This window comes from Platalea leucorodia (assembly GCF_965183815.1).
Source record: "Platalea leucorodia genome assembly, chromosome: 1".
NCBI classification, from domain to species: Eukaryota; Metazoa; Chordata; class Aves; order Pelecaniformes; family Threskiornithidae; genus Platalea; species Platalea leucorodia.
The window spans coordinates 119191147-119211223 of record NC_138823.1 but is presented as its reverse complement, the minus strand read 5'-3'; the positions used below and the strand labels follow the sequence as shown (position 1 = coordinate 119211223).

The 20077-nt window shown below is 36.2% G+C and overlaps 1 protein-coding gene across 1 annotated transcript in view; it reads right to left on the bottom strand.

Moving 5' to 3' along the window:
* Window positions 1–20077, bottom strand: part of ULK4 (unc-51 like kinase 4) — a gene marked incomplete at both ends in the record, with an annotated part of 244522 nt that overhangs the window by 167190 nt on the left and 57255 nt on the right. The window contains 3 exons of the mRNA XM_082310398.1: window positions 3966–4093; window positions 10020–10202; window positions 17017–17178. Coding sequence (XP_082166524.1) covers window positions 3966–4093; window positions 10020–10202; window positions 17017–17178 — 473 coding nt within the window. The remainder of the gene's footprint in view (window positions 1–3965; window positions 4094–10019; window positions 10203–17016; window positions 17179–20077) is intronic.

The window sequence follows — 20077 nt, the reverse complement described above, 5'->3', positions numbered from 1 at the left end:
GAGGTGATTCTGCCCCTCTACTCCGCTCTCATGAGGCCCCACCTGGAGCACTGCATCCAGCTCTGGGACCCCCCACCATAAGAAGGACATGGACCTGTTGGAGCGAGTCCAGAGGAGGGCCATAAAGATGATCAGAGGGCTGGAGCATCTCTCCTATGAGGACAGGCTAAGAGATTTGGGGTTGTTCAGCCTGGGGAAGAGAAGGCTCCGGGGAGCCCTTATAGCAGCCTTCCAGTACCTGAAGGGGGCCTACAAGCAAGCTGGAGAGGGACCTTTTACAAGGGCACATAGTGATAGGACAAGGGGTAATGGCTTTAAACTGAAAGAGGGCAGATTTAGATTAGATATAAGGAAGGAGTTCTTTACTGTGAGGGTGGTGAGGCACTGGAGCAGGTTGCCCAGAGAAGTTGTGGATGCCCCCTCCCTGGAAGTGTTCAAGGCCAGGTTGGATGGGGCTTTGAGCAACCTGGTCTAGTGGAAGGTGTCCCTGCCCATGGCAGGGGAGTTGGAACCAGATGATCTTGAAGGTCCCTTCCAACCCAAACCATTCTATGATTCTGTGATTCAAATAGAATTCCTTAAAAAAGCTTGAAGTTTTTTTAATCTAAAAAATTGAATGTTTTAAATTAAAATAGTATAAAGCCTTCTAGCCTTTCCAGACAACCAAGTAATTTTTACTCAAAAACTCTTAACTTTGAACCAAAACATGACAAAAGATCAGAGTTTGTATGGATTTTTTTCTTTAAGAAAACACTTCCATGATTTAACAATCATCTGATTCTATATAGAACTATGTTTAGATCTGTTTAAGTTTTACTTGAAATGGGCCAAATAGACTTCAATATGAGTGGTTTTATTGCTGGGGCAGGGGCAGGGGGTTCATTTTTTAAAAGCATGTTCTATTAGTTAATCACATTTGAGAAGCATACAAAGTATGTTCATATATTCTGAGAGAGGAAAGATACAAAGTTTACATAAACTCATGAGTTCTCTCTTTATGTGTTGTCCTTCCCACCACAAAATTGTCTTTCACATAAACATTTTCTAAAAATATGCACAATTATTTTTTCTCCAATAGTACTGTTCAACTAAACATTGCCTTGAGAAAATTGTACAGATCCATATATAGGAAGGAAAACATTAGTATCTCTATTTTCCTTCGACAAATTCCTCAGTCATATGTAGAACAATTCATCAGTTACTTTTATTCCCTGAAGAACCGCAGTGTTCTACCTAATGGGCAAAACTAGGCCTATGGAAATACATTTATTCAATTCATATAAAGTACATGTTTGTCTTGCACTCAACAATACATGAAAAAAATATGTAGGTATTACTATAAATAAATCAAATATGATGAGGAATAAACCACTGTCTATGAAGCCAGGTTTGATTTTTAAAAAATTTCCTCAAGTATCTGTATTGCATGATATGGCCATCAGTGAGCTTTTACACAAAAAAGCAAAACAACCTGAGTTTTCTGAGAAAAGATGTGACGAGTGGAGCAAAGAGGAAAACTGCAGAGAGTTAACAGTCCTGAGTAACAGGAATGGGAACAAGGTCTACTACTTAAAAAGTATAGGAACTGTTCACTTATAAAGATGATCAGCATGAAAAAAAGAGAAGATTTAGTCAAAATTCAGAAGATTGAGCAGAGACATGGTAAGACATGGTCTTCAAATATACAGAAGTCACTGTAAAAGGAAAGAGACTACATTGTTTTCTGTGCTTAACCTGTAGAATTGAAATTTCAATGAGAAAACAACATGAATTTTTGAGCGTTAGGAATAGCTAACAATTAGAACAGTTGTCTAAAAGAGGTCATGGAATACTCACCAATTTCCACCAATCGTTAAAAAATATTTCTTGAGCATAACAGCCCTTGACCTGCATCAGAAGGGTAGACCCTGCAACCTCTCAAGGTCTCTTTAAGAACCGTTTTCTAAAATTCATTCATTCCCTTCTATCAGTGACATTTACCCTCAACATCCTTAAAATCAGCTTTAGATATCAATAAAGTTCAGCTACAACTTTACCAGCATCTCAACAGGGGGAAAAAATGCATGCGGCCACCAGATGACTGAACCTAAAAGCAGGAGGTCTCTCACTAGCAGTCTTCTCCCTACTTCTCCCTTCAGTTCACTAAGTTTACAGAGAATGACAGAGCCCCAAGAAACTAAAGAATGTCTTGCATGCTCTGAGGTCATATACAGTCCATTTACCCCGACAATTCAAGGACCCATTTTTAGTCAACCTCTGCTAACAGAAAATGATGAAGATTTTGAAAGGATGTTTAATATAGATATATTGTTTATTTTACAGAGGTGCAACACTGGATGGCAGATCATGCTAGTAAGAAGGGTCAATCCCTATTTCTCCCCATCTACGCTTTTTAAATTTTTTTTTTAGTTTGATACCAGCCTGCTGTTTTTTTTTTTCCTGAAATCACTGGCTTGTGTAATTGTTCCCTCCTGCCTTCTATTTCCATGTTTTCCCATTTGACTGAGCACCAAACTTTTCTGTTCTTTTTCTCACTATTTGTCTAGGCCAATCTTAGACATACAAGGCCAACAGGCTATGCTAGATGCGAGATTGTAATAGGTCTCCAGGTAAAGCGTTTCCTTTGAGGGAATATACAAGATCTGAAAATTTTAAAAATATGGGGCGTGAGGACAGGTAACAGAGAAAGATTTTGCTCAAAAGTTATGCTTTTGTGCATAGTTAGGCTTTTACAGACTGTGAAAGTCTGTCAGGAATACTACCCTATCTTTCCACAAGTGTCCATCTCTGCAGACAGTACAAAAAGAGGTTTAAATACATTCTTTAGGGAGGAAGTTCAATATCCAGGGCAGTCTCTATTCACCTAGGAAATTCCCTGAAACCATTTAGAGCCAGAAAGAACAATTCAGTGAGACTAATTGGAAATTACTACCAGTTCCGAAAACGGTGAAATTGTAAGTCTCAACAAATCTTCAGGTTGTATCCCTCCCCTTATTAACAGGTAGCCTGCCTTTGCAAATCATGGAGAAAACAAGGAGACTAGAAAACTCAGGATGATTATCAAAACAAATGAATTTGCATATTGTAAGCAAACAAGTGTTATTTCAGCCTAAGAGGTCTCGTATCTTCTCTAGCTGTATCGTTTGTGGAAGAACAAAAGGTATGTAATGGACTACCATAAGACAGGTAGAAAAAACAATAACAGGTGAATTGTATCTGTGTTGTGTGAGAAAAATTCACTCCAAAATTACATCTGATATTACATGTAAATGCTTTTCATCCACAGATCTCGAAATCTCTAAGTACTTTGGAAAGTCCTAGTGGAATTTCCTCAGTGACATCCACTGTCAAGCTCTTGAATTACACGCTCCCACCACAACTAGTTTCATAATTTAAAAATATGCTATGACAGATTCAGAGAATTTAAAAAAAAAAAAAAAAAAAAAATCACAAGTCTCTGCAAAGGTATGTACAATTTTGATCAGTAAACTAAACAAAAGCCTTTTCCAATGCCACACTGAACAACATTTAACTTGAAGCTGTAGAGATATATGCAGTGTTGCCATGAAAGAGTTATTACTGTTTTATCATCTGCATCATATCCTTTAACTGATGCACACTGAAAAATTGCCTTATATTGATTATCATAAACAGATTTTACGAACTAAAGCAATGTAAATCCTGTTACAGGCACTAGCTGCAACTGCTAAAGACAAATCAGTAAGTAGAAATTATGCACGTTGTACTACGTACTCTTTATATTTCTCAAACACCTTCATAAAGAGATTTGAATATATCAAACATTTTCAATAGTTATCCAACTGATTACTGCTTACTGTACTAGCAATTTTGAACTTATTAGTCTTAATTTTGAAGTAACTTTTCTGTCACAGAAGTGGAGAGATTTAACTAAATACACCAATAGGAATTCAATGGTGTAAGTCAAAGAATATCCACCACCTTACCTTGCTTGACAACTGAGTAGCAACATCTCCCTGTTATTAATTAAAACTTGTAGCAGGATGAGAAAGGCTTTTGCTCGAATAAAAGTTGAAGGACTTTCAAGTAAACGAGTAATTGTAGTCACAAAATCCTTGGTGGAAATAAACACAAATACGTTAATATTATTTTATGGAAAAAGGTTACTTGCACTGTATTTTAACACTGCATACATTCAAAATTTGCTCATTTTCACGTGCAATAGTACAGTACTTTTCATGTCACTCATAGCAAAAAGAATAAAAAAAATAAAAAAAGCCATAAAACACTACCAAATAAATTCTGTCCAAGACAGACCGGCCCAGTGCAAAGCTGCTTTGTACATCTTCTCAAGAGCTGCAACAAGTAAACACTATCTAGTGTACTCTGTCCAAAATGGTACAAAATGAACTACAAAATATGATAGAACTTATATTTTAAAATGTCTTACCTTAAGGATAAATGTACGATATCTTAATATATTTATTTTAAAAGAAGGCTGAAGGATTTTCAGAATACATAACTATTTCAGAACAAATATGATTAAATGTTTTCCTATTAATTCCCATATTTGCAGGAAGATTAAAAACAACACATTTGCTGGACAGAATCATGTCATCAGACCCTAAATTATACAACAGATGCTCCAAATAGATGGCAAAACTGTTTCTACCTTCTCTGACTGTACTTGTCTAAACTAATTTTATTTTGGATTCATGAAGTGAAGAACACCTTTTCAAGGAACAACCCAAATTAGGACTTGGAAAGAAAGAAAAAGCATAAACCGCAAGCATTAAGGAGCCATGACTTTACTAATCCACTGACGACTCTCCATTCCCATGATAAAGTCAATGTATAAGATGCTAAGATCCTTGCTAACTCCTTCCTTCCTGTAAATCCAAATGAAAGAATAATTTTAAAAGTTTTAAAAGGATAGTGAGAAATAAAGAATAACCAGACAATACTTCCCTTCAGAAGTTTAACAACGTCTAGCTGACTGGATTCTGAAATCACAGCTTTCTCCTTTTCTCTCTCTCTCTCTATTTTGCCCTGTATATTGAAAGGATTTTCTTCTCTAGTTTCTAGAATGTGGCCTGACATGTGGAAAGATGTGAGATTCATGTGTACTGCCTCAGCTTCCAAGGGAATAAAGCTGAGAATCAGTGGAAGGAAAAAAAGAGCTCTTATATTATGAATAACAGAATTAGGTATTATGAGTTGTAAAAAGCATAAGATGAGGATCATTTATGCCCTGTCCAACAATATGTTGTAACTCCTGAAGAACCAAAGGAGAAAAAAAGAAAAACAAAACAAAAAAAAAAGACAACAAAAAACATATGGAGTATCTTCTACCTCTGAGGAATAAAAATATCTGCTACTCATCTGTACTCTTCTTCTACAAAGACCAATTGGGATATTTGGTACCAAAAAAAAACCAAAAAAAAAACCCAAACAAAAAAAAAAAAAAAAAAAAAACAAAAAAAAAAAGAAAAAAAACCCAAACCATCTTCAAAGATGACCTTGCTGGCAGCAGCAATGGTATTTTTGGATAAGCTCTTGATCAGAATGCCTTGTTCTGAAAACACAAACCCTACTTCAAATCTCTCTCTGAATTAAAAACTGAGCCAGAATTTAGAAACTGAGTCAATTGTCCCTATCCAAGAATTAGACTGAGCACAAACGGCCTCATAAACAGAAACTACCTTCAAACATTTGAGCTAGATTCTCAAGGGAGTGACACTACAGCATGAAGAGGTGCATAGTGTGTGCCTGCACATTGTGTACAAAGTTTAAAATCCTGCTCTGTGATGCACATTTAACATACCAAGTATTCAAATTCCCTCTTTTGCTGACAGAATAACTGAAAGGCAACTTCATTGTCATAAAACTGAAAATCAACACTGAATGTAATTTATTAGGAGACAGTCTTTGCAACAATTAACTATACCTCTTTACAGAGACTGGAAAAGGAACAGGAGTGTAAGAGATGGCCAACAAACCATCAGATTCTACTCTGATACCATTTTAACATTGTCTTCAAAAGCAGTCAGCATAGACAGTAACTACAGGAATCCCAGAAAAACAAAGTGTTATTAATTATTCAAGAACTTTTTTTGTATTTCTGTAATTTACTTCATAAACAGAAGAGTTCCTCAATCTTGTGGTTAATAAGCATAAGCTATGTGAAGTTAACTGCTTTAAACACTTCAACAGCTCATGGAGCATGACGTGTAGGTCCTCCAGTACGAACCTGCAGCGGTGAAGTTCTTAAATGACAACGTACTAAAAGCAAAGATTGATATTTTAATAAAGTAGGGTTTTGTGGGGTTTTGGGGTTTTTTTATGAAATTACTCAAAACAACCAAGAAAAGTTTTTATGTTAAGAAACCCCGTAAAGCCTCAAACTTAATGAAAGACTATATATAATGCAACACTGCCTGCTAACATAAATGGACTTGCTAGACCAAGCACAGGAACACCATGACAAAGACACAAGCAACTATAAGCCAAAGCACGTCTGACTATTTTCAGTCCTCATGCTCTGGAAAGCAAGAATATTTCCATGTTACATGTGGGGGTTACCATGGGTTAAGACAACATTTTCAGTCAAAATCAGTTACATCAGACTTATCTGGGAATGTTCTAATAATCTGGCTTAAGAAATAAATGTGACATTTTGGAATTTGCTTTTCTGGCTGGTCTGAGGACTGCAAAACAGCAACAGTTTATCCAAAGAAAATCTGAGGCACATCTTTGCTGACCTGCAGAACTCAATATATCAGAAAAGCCAAAATTTGCTGAAATACCATCTAAGACATGAATTATTAATCGTTTCACTATTATATTGTTCTTCCCTCCCCTGCAACTGTTTGATGTATCCATGGAGACTCTGCAGGGTAAGGACATTCTTTTCATTGCAAGTGAACGCACTGTCGACGTCAACAAGATCGTAATTTTATATTGGATACTCTCAGTAATATTGCTAAGCAAGTTTAAAACAAATCACAAAAAGCAATGATGTTTTTGAACTGGCTACACAAGGGGAAAACACTTAGAGCACTATTTCACTACACAAGAACTGAACTTGTGATAGCAATCATTTGTTGTCTTGTTGTGTTATTTTCAAATTCCCTTTCTATGCATTGCAAATGCCTCCTTATTATTGTAAGTTAAGAGTTACAAAGACTTTGTTACAGACAGTTATATCTTTTTATTCATTCATACTGATATTGGCAAAAACATCAACATCAGAGGTAGCCACCTGTCCACATTCAGGTAAAAGACAAAGAACTGAAAAAGGTAACTGAAATATGAGGACACCATTTATAACGCATTTATACTGCTTTTTTCAGTGCCATAATTGGATATGACTGATATAAAAAGAGACTATAGCCAGTGGTGCAGGGAAGCGATGAAACTATGCACTTGTGACAACGTATTGCCATAACTATCTGAATAATTTTACTTACTAGTACTTGAGAAAAAACAAACAAATAAAAAAAGCCCCACCCCATTATCTGACCTCTGGAAGAGCCAAACTGCATTCAAAAAGTCGTATGACTGGTTTTTACTCATTCAAAGGTGAATCTTGATAGCCAGATGAAAGGAATTAGCAATATTTTTTTTATCTACCGCTACAGTGTGTCAAAGATCTTTGATTTTGAGGTTTTTTTCCACACTTTATTTTAAAAACATAATTTCAACTTTTTTTTTTGTTTCCAAGACAAGAAACTAAAAGAGAGAGGCTCTGTATCAGAGAGGGACAAAAACCAGTCCTTTTAGTTATTGTAGTTCTCTGAAGATTTATACTAGTGTAGATGACCACAGAACTGCTTTTCTACTTTGTCTTCTGGCTTTTATTTTGTAACTGGTTTTATCAGTGCTCTTGAAGGGAGTGGAAAACAAGGGCAGCCTTAAGTCTTTTAAGCTAGGGGAGTTTCCAGATAATGCATACAAAGCTAAATGATCTCCATCTTGAATTTATATCTTTAAGCATCTTTTAATATGTTGGTTCGCAGCTGTATTAAAAAGATAGTCACAACCTTGTCACTACCTTCTGTATAACACTGAGGTCCTTCTGCCTCTTAAGCTATAGTATACAAGAATTATACAGAAGGCAAAATACTTTGTAGGCCAACACGACCCACTTGTTTTTCCTTTCCTCTTCTCTCCTTAAAGTGGACTTGTGTGTCACGCTCACGGAATACTGAAAAGTGCATGGATTATTAAATTCAGTTTTCAGCAATAAAATATTATTACTCCATGTAATGTGATAGTACCTGGCAGTTCAATTCAGGAGCAGGATTATATTTTTCTTGAATAGGATCTAAAAATAGAAATCTAGTTTCTGCTTCCAAAATCCTACAATCTAATTTGAGCAAAATAGACATTCTATGAGATACAGATTTATCTGAGCTGTAAGGCAGATACAGTTACCAAATGTGGGCACGTGCAGTAGAACTAGACCCTCTTTAACAGTTTTTAAAGCACAATGTATTTTTAGTTACAACTTTGGGTACTATTTCCACTTCTATCATTAGTTTGATATATGCTGTTAAAAGAATGTCTATATTTGTCTATATTTCAATTTTCTAATCTGCAAAACGGCAACACTTGCTCACAAAATCCCTATGACAATCCATTAATGATTAAGCAGCAATTTTAAACCCACCAAGTTTCAGCCATTGCTGTAGCGCATGCCAACAAAATACTTTGCTTTCCTATAACTAGTTGGAGATTTTCAGAGTTGATTATTTTTATAACATCAAAAATTTGATTAAAATAGTTCATAAGAACTGCACTATCAGAAAGGGAGTCCTTTTAGCAATGCAAGTCCTCTATAAACGAGAAATTCTTCACAGAAAACATCATGCTGTAGGCATATGCTTGTTACACATTGCATTCTTTCGCTGAATGTTCAAGTGATTATTTTTTAACATACTTCTCTAACTATAGCACCAACTTACAGTAATATGCACTATTACAAACTGTGACATTAAGGGACAATTTGCCACCTGTTAGTGCTGTTGTAGTTGAATCTGTGGAAAGCTTAAGGCCAGCTGACACACATTTACAAAAACACATTGGTAATTCTGACAAGGCACAGAAAGTACTTCTAGGAAGAGAATGAGTGATTTCAGGCTGCAATAAGAGATGGGTGGAAAACAGTAGACTATTTTTTAATTTAAACATTGTTGTTGAAACAATGTGTATAGAAACCAAATTAATCTCTCTCAACTAAAGCCTAATAGATTGTTATAGTCAAGATGACTGTCAGGTTACAGCATATATTACAACAGAGTATCTGATGAAAACATGAGCTAGAGTTCCTATTTTCTTTGTGATTTTTATCCTTTCCAAGCAGAGGGGGATTACTTTTGTTTGAGTTGTGCAGACTTACTGCCAAAAAAATAAACACTATTTCTCTGAACACGGAATAATTTGGTGATCAAAATAGAAAGCTTTTAATCATCTCTTCCAAAAATTATATTACACATAAATCAGAACCAGTGGTTTTATTCCGTGACACTAAAAAGAAAACTCTAAGTTATTAAAATGCTAATTTCTGCAAGACATTTCACTTACAAATTGGCCTAAGGTCCTTTAAAGAGAGCACAAAGTACAGCTTTAGATTCAATCAGGACACTCATTATTTTCTCTTTTAAATGTCTAAGAGAGCTATGTCAAATAGTTGTCCTCATGCATTCCTTATTGTTTTTCCTTAGGGCCATTTTCAGTTATGGTCAGGCTAGAGTTTTCTGAATTGATTGAATTCTAGCTGCAGTAGCAATTTATATACCCATTAGTACCAGCTCTTGAAGATCTGTGAGAGAGAAAGAAAAACTATACACCTTGTTATTTAGATTTTAAGCAAATAAAAATATAAAATAAACACATTCCTCATTTCCTGCTATTCAGATATGTTAAGTGATACTGATACTGAGTGATACCGAGTTAAGCATTTTGAAAACACAAAAACACTACCAGAGCCAACTTTAACTTTCCATTAGTGAAATTCCATGCTTAATCTGAAATCAAACCTTTTCTTGAATCAGCCTCTGTAGATGAATCCCACGTGACAACATTGCCGAAAACATGGTGAGCATGTACTGCTGAATTTTGCATATTCCATTTGCCAAGGAATTTAGTACGGCTGTTAATCCCACTTTTTCAATGACACTCTGGAAAGCATTGGGTGAGTAACGAGTAATTCTGCATAAAGCCTACAAAAGTGGAAAAAAAAAAAAGACAACTATTGTTATTTCATGGGATTATTATCTCAAGAAAAATAATGGAGAATAAAAACTGGTGGTGACTCTTCCAATAGCTTAGGAATGTAGAGAATCCATACAGTTTCATTCATAAAACAAATATTAGGGGAAAAGGCTACTTATTTTTAGAGACCTGGAATTCTTCTAAATGTATTGCTATACACGCCATGCAGCTAAAACTGAAATATTTGGTACACCAGAGTCACATTACTCTTTCCCTCTAGAGAACAATAATGATGGAGCAGCATAGTCCATGCTTGACTCTTTTATCAGCACAGAATGTAGATAGCATCAGATAACACTGTACTAGAAAGGAGCACAGGCAGCAGAAAATACAGAGATGACATACACCACAGAAATTCTGGTCACAAATAAAGGTGGGCATCTTTCTTCTCTCTCTCTGTACTCATGGACCATAATCTGCTATGTGGTAGTTCACTATCTAAAGTCTATATTTAGATCTAGATACTACTTCAGATCTAAATACTTGTTAAGGAACAGTATTTAGTATAGTAAACATGCAAACTATTCTCCAGATGGTGGATTTACAAATATCAGTGATTAAAACAATTCTAACAGAAAATGCAGATATTGACTGCACTCTAATGAAGCAAGCACAAATCTGTTCAGTGTATACTAACTTAGCTATTTCATAACAAACGTTACCAAATGACCAAAGTTAACACAGCTTTTCCTTTTGATACCTCTGGAAATGCAACCTTCAAAATACTTAACTCTCTCCAGCTAAAGAAAATAAGACTCTTCAGACATTTAAAATTTCATCTTCTTTGGCTTTCATGTAGTGTTTGGATAGGAAGACAGATTATGTCAATCATTTGATTCACGTGAAAATCTGAATTGGTTTTAGGGAAAAACTTTGAAGGCGACTTTCTTCTGTGAAAAGTAGGCAATATTACCACTTCTTTGCGCTTTTCAGACCAGCTATATTTAGAAATTGCTGCTTACTTGGTGTGCATTCAATAGTGAGGTCTCATTTAAGAGAGACTGTAGTCAATTACACCCACAGAATACTATCAGCAGAGAAAAGCTTTCCATGTAAGAACCTCAGAAACTGCCCAGTTCACCAGTGCCCTTAGAAACATTACTCAAAACACACTAAAAAAAAAAAAAAAAAAAGGCATAAAAGACAATAAATCAAGAACTTATGATTTTTAAACAGACATTTTATTGATGCCGATCATCTACTCTGCTCCTGTTCTTCCTTGTCCTTTCTGGCCCAGGAACCATATCAATTGCAGCCTTTTATTTTTCTTCTTCCCCCCTTCCTTTTACAACACAGACACTCAATCTCAGTTTCTTAATACAGCACGCTCTATTTCTCCAAGGATACAATCCAGCCCTTCACCTCTAGTCCGAGTTCTCAAAATGAGTGGGCAGGAGGTATGCGCATTCACTAAACATATCCTCAAGGGTCGTATTACCAGTGCACTGCTGGGACCTAGGGACAGACCGTGTCAAAGGAACATGGAGCTAACTTGGTGTGCTCATGTGGTGCGTGCAGACGCGCCAATGCCTTAGCTGTCTGCTACAGACCTCATCAAACAAGGGTGACCATAGCCACAGGCCACCAGATGACCTCCAGGCAAATCTGGGAGGAAAGACGTGGCTGTCTTCTAGGATCATATTGCAGCTTTGGAGACAGCAGGAAAGCTCCAGCCCACCAACAGCCAAGGGGAGAAGCTTTAAACTCGCTAGCTTGGATGTCACAGAGCACTCTGCTGTATGAGTGAAACCAACACTTCAGCAGAAAAGCAGAAGATAAGAGTTTAATGGGGGACAGAAGACAAAGTATCCTAAATCACTTCAGTACATCCAGTATCTGGAGAGAATAGATGGAGATAGGTCAAAAGGTGGTGGAGCAGGAATTGGGAACCAATGATGAGAAGAGGTAAGAGTAGAGCTCACACCATCATCTCTCAGCAGCGGTCTTGGAACAGGAAATGATCCCAGCGAGAGTAAGGCATTGGCAGAGCCTCTCCTGGGATTGGCGTCTCTGTCTTTGCTCTCTGCACAGCCTTAACCAGTACCTTTCCTGCCAGCAGCTCCAACCCTAGCATCATGATCTTTATCAGTCCCTTCCAACTTGAGATATTCTATGACTCTACGATCATCCGTACCCTACCCATTGGCTTCTGGTCTTACATGCCATGCGGTGGCTCGATAACATTCACCCTTTCAGGATGTACTCCATGACTCTCTCAAGTTTGAGAATGAATGCATTAATGTATCTGCAATACCCAAGTCTCCAAAAGAAACTATTCATCACCAATTATTTAAGAAAAAAAAAAAAAACACAAAACAAAACAAACAAACAAACAAAAAAACACCAAACAAAAACAAACCCCAAAAGACTGTGTTGAGCTTTCCCAAATTAGTTTCTGCTTAAATGGCTTATGTTTTGTTACTCCTCCTCCAGCAGAAGAAGCCATCTCTTAGAAACAAAATTAAAAATTATTTTTAAAAGCATCTTAAAAACTTTCAGTATACTGGAAAGAAAATATTCTTCCTGCTGCTGAGCTTGTCAGAATGTCACTTTGACATGTTACAGAATTATTTCTTCTCTGAGTCTAGCAAAATGATAAAACGATATAGCTTTCCTACAGGCAAAATCTGTGATATTTACCCGAGGCATGTTGGACTCCAAAGTGAGCAAAAATACTGAGACACAGTCCCCGTTCACCACCTCTGACAGGCAGGACAAGGTAAAGTGTCATTTCTTGACTCCAGAGACTGAAGATAGAGAATCTTCTTGATATATTTTTATTCTTGATTGAAATAATCATAAGTAAAATTCCATAGTGCCTTTCTACTGATATACTTTGCAGACAGCTTTCTAGCTCTAGGTGAAGATATGACACATGTATATCTTAACAGAAAAGTATTTTCACATGTGAATATAGATGTCAGTCAAGAATAAATTCTTCAGGATACATTCAAACAAGGCAGGAATGACTGCATAATAAAATACAATAGCCCACTAATGATCTCAATTTATGTGGTCATGCAGAATAAAAATGCCTACATATCTATAGCAACAATTTAATGAACGTAGAAATTGTACAGTATGATACAGCTGGAGAATACATTAGTATTTTACTTTAAAAATTAGTATGTTACTGAAATCTCTATAAACTTCAGCTGGTAAAAAATCTGCCTGTGCTAGATTTCAATATTGACTGGTTATTTTTTTCTAAAGTTAAGATTATACACCCAAATACCCCAGCAGTATTAATACATAACCATCATTTATATCAGGCATTGAGCAATACATCCAACAAATAAGTTCACCCTCTTGTTACTTCAATGTTTCACTAAAAAGCAGCAAAAGGATTAGAGTACCACCTTAGTGTATCCTACTTTAGAAGCTTCCTTCTCCAATTCACTTCATGTGTGGTACAAAGTAACTAAACCTCAGACTTTTGATAAAGGACACAATCCCCAGAACAGTGGAGGTGAAAATCCAGGAACACATTCAGACCCAAGCACACTTGTGTGCAATGATCTGTCTGGAAGGAGATGGAATCAGCTACATGGATAGCAATAATTTCCATGAAGACCAGAAAAACAAGAAACAAAACAGTTGGACAAAGGATGTAGAAGACTGAATGTCTCTTACACTGGCAGTGCATATGTACATTTATACCGCAGACTTGCATAAGATGTTGAAGAAATTTTTGCCTCAGCAGAACTCTGCACACACAACTTGGTGATCTCTTGAAAATGCTGGCCTCGCCACTAAAGCATGCACTACTAAGGAACTTTGACAGAGAATACTTAATAGAATGATAAAAAGGCATCTTTCGTACTCAGATTGGCAACTACCATTGAAAGGATGTCCCACAAATCAGCTGAGTTTCTCTAGGGAATTCTGGTAATTGCAGCTATCATGACCTCCTAAAACACAGTGCTTTGTCGTAACATATGCCATCTATAAGAGGGCTTCTAGAGTAGTTCTTGAGGACTGATAAGCTTTGACAACTAAGTCTTTGAATTTGCATTATAAAGGGAAGAAAAAAAAAAAAAAATCAGGAGGTAAGAGCTTGGCCAGAACAATATCATTGCAAGTCTTACAAGTGCAAACCCAGGATTGCCAGATTCAATTTCGAACTACAGTATAAATATCATCGAATCATAGAATGCTTTGGGATGGAAGGGACCTTTAAAGGTCATCTAGTCCAACCCCCCTGCAACTGGCAGGGACATCTTCAACTAGATCAAGTTGCTCAGAGCCCCATCCAGCCTGGCCTTGAATGTTTCCAAGGATGGGGCAAAAAAATGGTAACCTACTATACATGTCACTGCATTTAACGTCTCTGGTTGAGCAAGAAGCCCATAGAGATCAGGTTGCTGTATCACAGCTGCAGTGACGAGAGGTGAAGGAACTGAGGAAGTCAAAATCTATGATACTTTCAGTCTCCCCACTTGGAAGAGACCATACAAATGTCAGCACTGTTTGACAGAACTGAGCAATTTAAAAAGCCTCATTGACTAGTAAGTAGTGGTAGCTGTCAATGGACACAAAAAGAAAAAAAAAAAAAAAAAAAGAGGAGTAAACTAGGCTACAATAAGCTCTTCAGATTTTAGCTTCCTCTGAAACACCTTTTCCTACCTTCCAGATAAGATGCATGAATATTTTCTTCTCATCAGATGCTATGGAAAAGAGGCAACTCCAGTAGTGTTTAAGAGACGCTAGCTACCCATAGCATAAATACTATGACAAAGAAAAGATTTCTCAGTGGCTCACCTCAACCTTACAGCCTTGGGAGGATCAAATGATCTAGGATTTCAAAAGAGGCTGAAGATAGAGAGGGACAAACAACAACCCTCTCTTCTCATAGTCACTAGAAACCTCATCTAAGGGCAAAGTGTGCAAACCATATGGCACTAATGATACTGACCTCTGAGCCCACTGCTACAAAAAGATGTAGTGAGTCTGCACTGATAACAAGTGTATTCTTGAGAACAAAAGTATAACTTTGCATCTTACTGAGCAGATAAAAAAGCTCTTGCCTACCTCAGACATACTATATTGTCCAGAAGAAACTGACTTTTCAAGACGGTTAAAAAAAAAAAAAGCAGCCCACTGACGTTTCCTCTGGTGATCTTTCTTTGCTTAATGTCTCAATGCAGTTCAGATAGATAGACTGTTTCTCTGGGATATGCTGCTCACTGTGGTGCACACAAAACAGGCATAACTGTCCAACTGGCCCCTACAAGTCCAGCACCTCTGGAAGTCTGGTGTAGGAGTCAAGGGAATGGTAAATGCTGAAGAAAAGTTCTCCAAGTGGATAGCAGAGAAACAGGAGGAAAACCTCAGGACAAGTTGAAACAAATAAAAATAAAGAGCTACGATCTAGTAGGAAACAAATAACAACTGCCCAGTCTAATGATTGACAGGAACTGAAAGCACAAGATACAAAACATCCCTTATGGCAAAAGTAGTGATAGGAGAGAGGATTGAGCAGACTTGTTTAAATACTCAATAAGTAAAGGAAATCCTAACTCTAATCTCCAGTCTTTTACCATATATACAGTCATGATGAAAGCATAAAATTCACAGACCAAGTGGGTAAAGTCTCAAAAAGAGCCTTTCTGAAAAAGCAGCCTACCAGCCAGACACACAAGCAGGCTTAACCTATAAATGCTCTGTATGGAGGTTACACATTTATTTCACATTTTTAGAGACTGACAAACCCCTACCCATAAAAGTTCTAAGACTAACTTTTTACAAAGAATTTCAGGTGCCACAGAACAAAGGCTTCTGTAATATGTATTTCAGTAAATAAGTTTACTGTTCTAAAAAGTCGACACATTTTCCCAGTATTTGAGCAGTTTATTTCCCAGGCAAGACTCTGCCACAAATGCACACTGATGTAAATGTTTAATAAACACATATATTTTTAAAAATTATAAATTTATTCTACCATTTATCTCTTCAGCCACACTTCAGATATATTTTTAATTCTCTCTCTTTTATTACTTCAATGCTGGATGTGTCTAAGCACATACTGCTGCAGCAGCAACATTACCATTTTCCATCTGGGAAGCCAACAGTAAACTCATTAGTGAGACTGAGCTCTAGTCAGGAAATGAGCATGCAGTTATCACACTTCATTTAAAATAAGTCAACTTATTCTTCAGTTCTAAAATATTACCTGTATTGGTGGGTAAGGCTTTTGTTTTGTCAACAAGAGATATGGTTAAACTCACAGCCCTGCTAAGTATTTTCTACCTCACAAATCTTTTTATTCCAAACCTTTTGCTTGCATGTCATAGTTCTCTTTGTCATATTATCATCCTATATTAACTTACAAATTCAGGGCAAAGACTAGCCCTGACAATTTTATAGAAAGTAACATGATGATTTCAAATATGTCTTCTAAGCAAGTCTGTGATAAGAAGAATAAACACTTTTCATATAAAGCATCATACAAAAAAATTTCAATTTTGCAAGAATTTAATTCGTTCTTTGAAAGATTAAACGTTTCAAACATAACTCATGACCACCAGCATAAGAAAATATATGTTCCAGAAAACGATTAATCGCAAGGACTTTTCATAAGCACTGGACTGTAATCTGTGCACTTTTCAATATCAGAAAATTTCTAAATATATTTTAATGTAATCTGAAATATAAATACACATACATACAGAAAACATGCTCAAAAACATTTCAGTTTCAATTCAGAATCCTTTTCAAAATAAACCCCAAAACATTTCTAAATCACGAAAGGAAATTCCTTACCGAAACAGCAGTTATCTTCAAAGAATCTACTGTAGAATGTGTGAAAAGGTACCACAAGACAGGTCCAATTTCTCCTGTAATAAATCCTTGTGCGTGACAAGAGAGAGTAGTGCAAACATTTTCAATGATCTTTGCTGCCAAATGGTTCACTACCCGGTCTTCCTACAGGAAGGAGAGGAAAGGAAAAACTCATGCCAATGTGTCTGATTTCTTTTTAAACTACTGCCTATGTCCATGTTTTATTCCATTTACATTGTCTTAGTGTGGTTTCTTAATTTTGATTCTTGCCAAAGTCATTTCATAGGAAACCTCAACTTGTGACAAAGTTATGTTTACAGATACTACTTCCCCCCACTTTCTCTTCGACTGCAAAGACAATTTAATACAAGTATAACTTAATACAAAATCTTTCAGCTCCAAACAATCACCCCAAATTAAATGCAGCCACTAAAAAAGTGAAAAGGTTTTGTTATGTTAGAGGTGTTCCATGATCAGTGCTTTATGAATGAATGAATGCCTGTGTATCAAAACTCATCACTACAACACACTCTGAATAGCAAGATTATGAGATATACAGTTACATTAGGAAAAATAAAACTAATTACATTAAACACTCTTTATTCAGAAGAGCCAACAACACCCTGGGATAAAGAAAAAAGCCTTCTTGCAAGTCAAGGTATTGCATAAGTCCCTTCTCTTTCTCTTCTGAAACAGACAATCCTGACCAATGTTTAAGATAAACCATTGGGTCCCATGTACTGTATCAATTCCTAAATTTCTGTAAGGGATTCTGAATCCTTCATATTTTTCATACTAATCAAATATTTTATCTGCAAAATCATTTCCAGAAAGCCACTGTACATGTAGCTTTAATATCTACGTAAGACTATTCCTACTGCAATGTCTCCATGGAATAAAAAACATCATGTCAGAATAATCACAAGCAATCAGCACATCACGAACATCTCGTGGCAGCAGTTCTTTCTCAAGAAAACTGTTATTGACTCCAATTGAAGCTTAACTTAATATAGATCACTTAAAAACAGAGTTTCTACTTTCTCTCTTCTCCCCCTCACCTCCTTTCTTCAGTATCTCTCTCTCTCTTTTTTTTTTTTCTTTTTTACTCTGCTTTCACTTAAAAGCAGAGGCTTTACCTTAATAGAACTGGAAGATTCATTGCTGGTGGTTTTTTGGCTGTGCATTGCCTCACCTTATCTGAATCTTTAACTATGAATAACTGAGGTCTTTCAACAATGTCTTAAACGGCTTTCTTAAGTTCAGCAAGAGTGAATTTTAATATAAGAAGGACAACCAATTTAATTTGTCAAGTCTACCTCATAGCCTGGCTTCACAAATAATTCATCATAATATCTAATTGATTTCTTTCTTAAACTGATCTCCACATTATCCTACTAACCTTTGGATTTCTGACATTTATCTTCACAATCAGAACCACCACCAACTGTGAGCAATGATAATGAAACCTTTCAGAAAGCAGTACAAAAGCCTTCCAGAAGGGGAGAACTTATACTTCATTAAAAATATTTTCTATATCCACTCTTCCTTCTACTGACTTAGGTATTCTAAAACATCGACACTGATGTAGAAATGTTTGGAAACTCTAGGATAATGCTGTTAAAAAAAACCCTCTATTCATCATTTTCATGCTAATGCTTCCTGTTCTCCCAAAGAACTGCAGCTCTACTCAAAATACTTAACAGAAATACCAAAGCCAATTCCCATCTAAACCAGTTACACTCTTTAAAAAAAAACTCTTATGATTTCTGTCGTCTTCCTTCTGATTTACAGCCATGAAACCAAAGAGGATTTAGGCTTCTCTGTTTTTACAGTTTTTATTACTGCCATATATTATATCATTTTGAACTATTATAAAGACCTAAATACATAAATACACATACATGTTTACCAAAACTAAGTTTCTCAAAATTTTTTATAAATAACATTAATTTTTCATCTTTTCCTGTGAATTATACTTCTGCATTTCAGTCTTTTCTTTTTTGGTACACTTAAAGTAAAAATACATGGATTTATCAGACTGACTTTAAGCAGGCAGAAACACTTAATAAAAGCACTATAATCCCATTAATAAATCATAATCAAAGCATTATACAGCAGATAATAGTTATTATGAATGTTAACAAATTTCCAGACGCAGTTACAGCTTTTCTTCACAAAATTTGGTCCTGAAGATGTGCTTTATTTCCTTCCAGCCACCACTGAGATGAGTTATGCCCTGTGCCAGATAGTCCCGGTACTTTGGCTAGAAAAATATCATGTAGCGTCACAGTGCTCTAAAAACTCAATGAGGCTGTCAGAGTAATTCCATTTGCTGCCACCTGAGATTGTCCATCTCAGCTCCTCTGGGATCTATTCCTGAGCACTGCCTAAGCAACAAGACTTGTACCATTTTCTGCTTAATTAGCTCTCTGGAAGGGAAGCCTGACCTAAACTAATATTTGGCCTCTTAACTAAAAGAGTCATCCTGTCATGTTACCAGGACATAAGCTATGTTAGTAAACAGAAATAGATCTTCAAGATAGGAGTAAAGCAGTTCCATATAACAGTTAACCTCTGTCTATATCATGAACTGCATCAAATCTAAATCTATTAATAGGACTGTATTAAAAAGAAGCACATACTCTACTTCCACTGGGTTCAGATTTCAACTGGTTTTATAAAATGCACTTAAAGATAAAGCTCCTAATTTTCAGTCATGTTGAACACTTGCACATGTATCTGTTTCCAGTTACAGTCATGGATGCTTAGTGAAAATGAGCCCTGAGTGAGAAAGCAAATACCAGAAGGGTAAGTAGATGTAAACTGCTAAAAAAGGACTTTTTTTAATCAAGTCTTTCTATTCCAATTGTGAAAAAGTAAAAATGCAAATCAAAGTCATCAAAGAATCTACCTTCATTTTTTGAAACAACTGAATCTATTGGATATTTTTATCGATTGTTAAAAACTTAACAACAGTGCACTAGAAGTTTTGGAGGCACTGAAGATACAGTCACTGCGCTAACCAACATACCACCTAAAAATA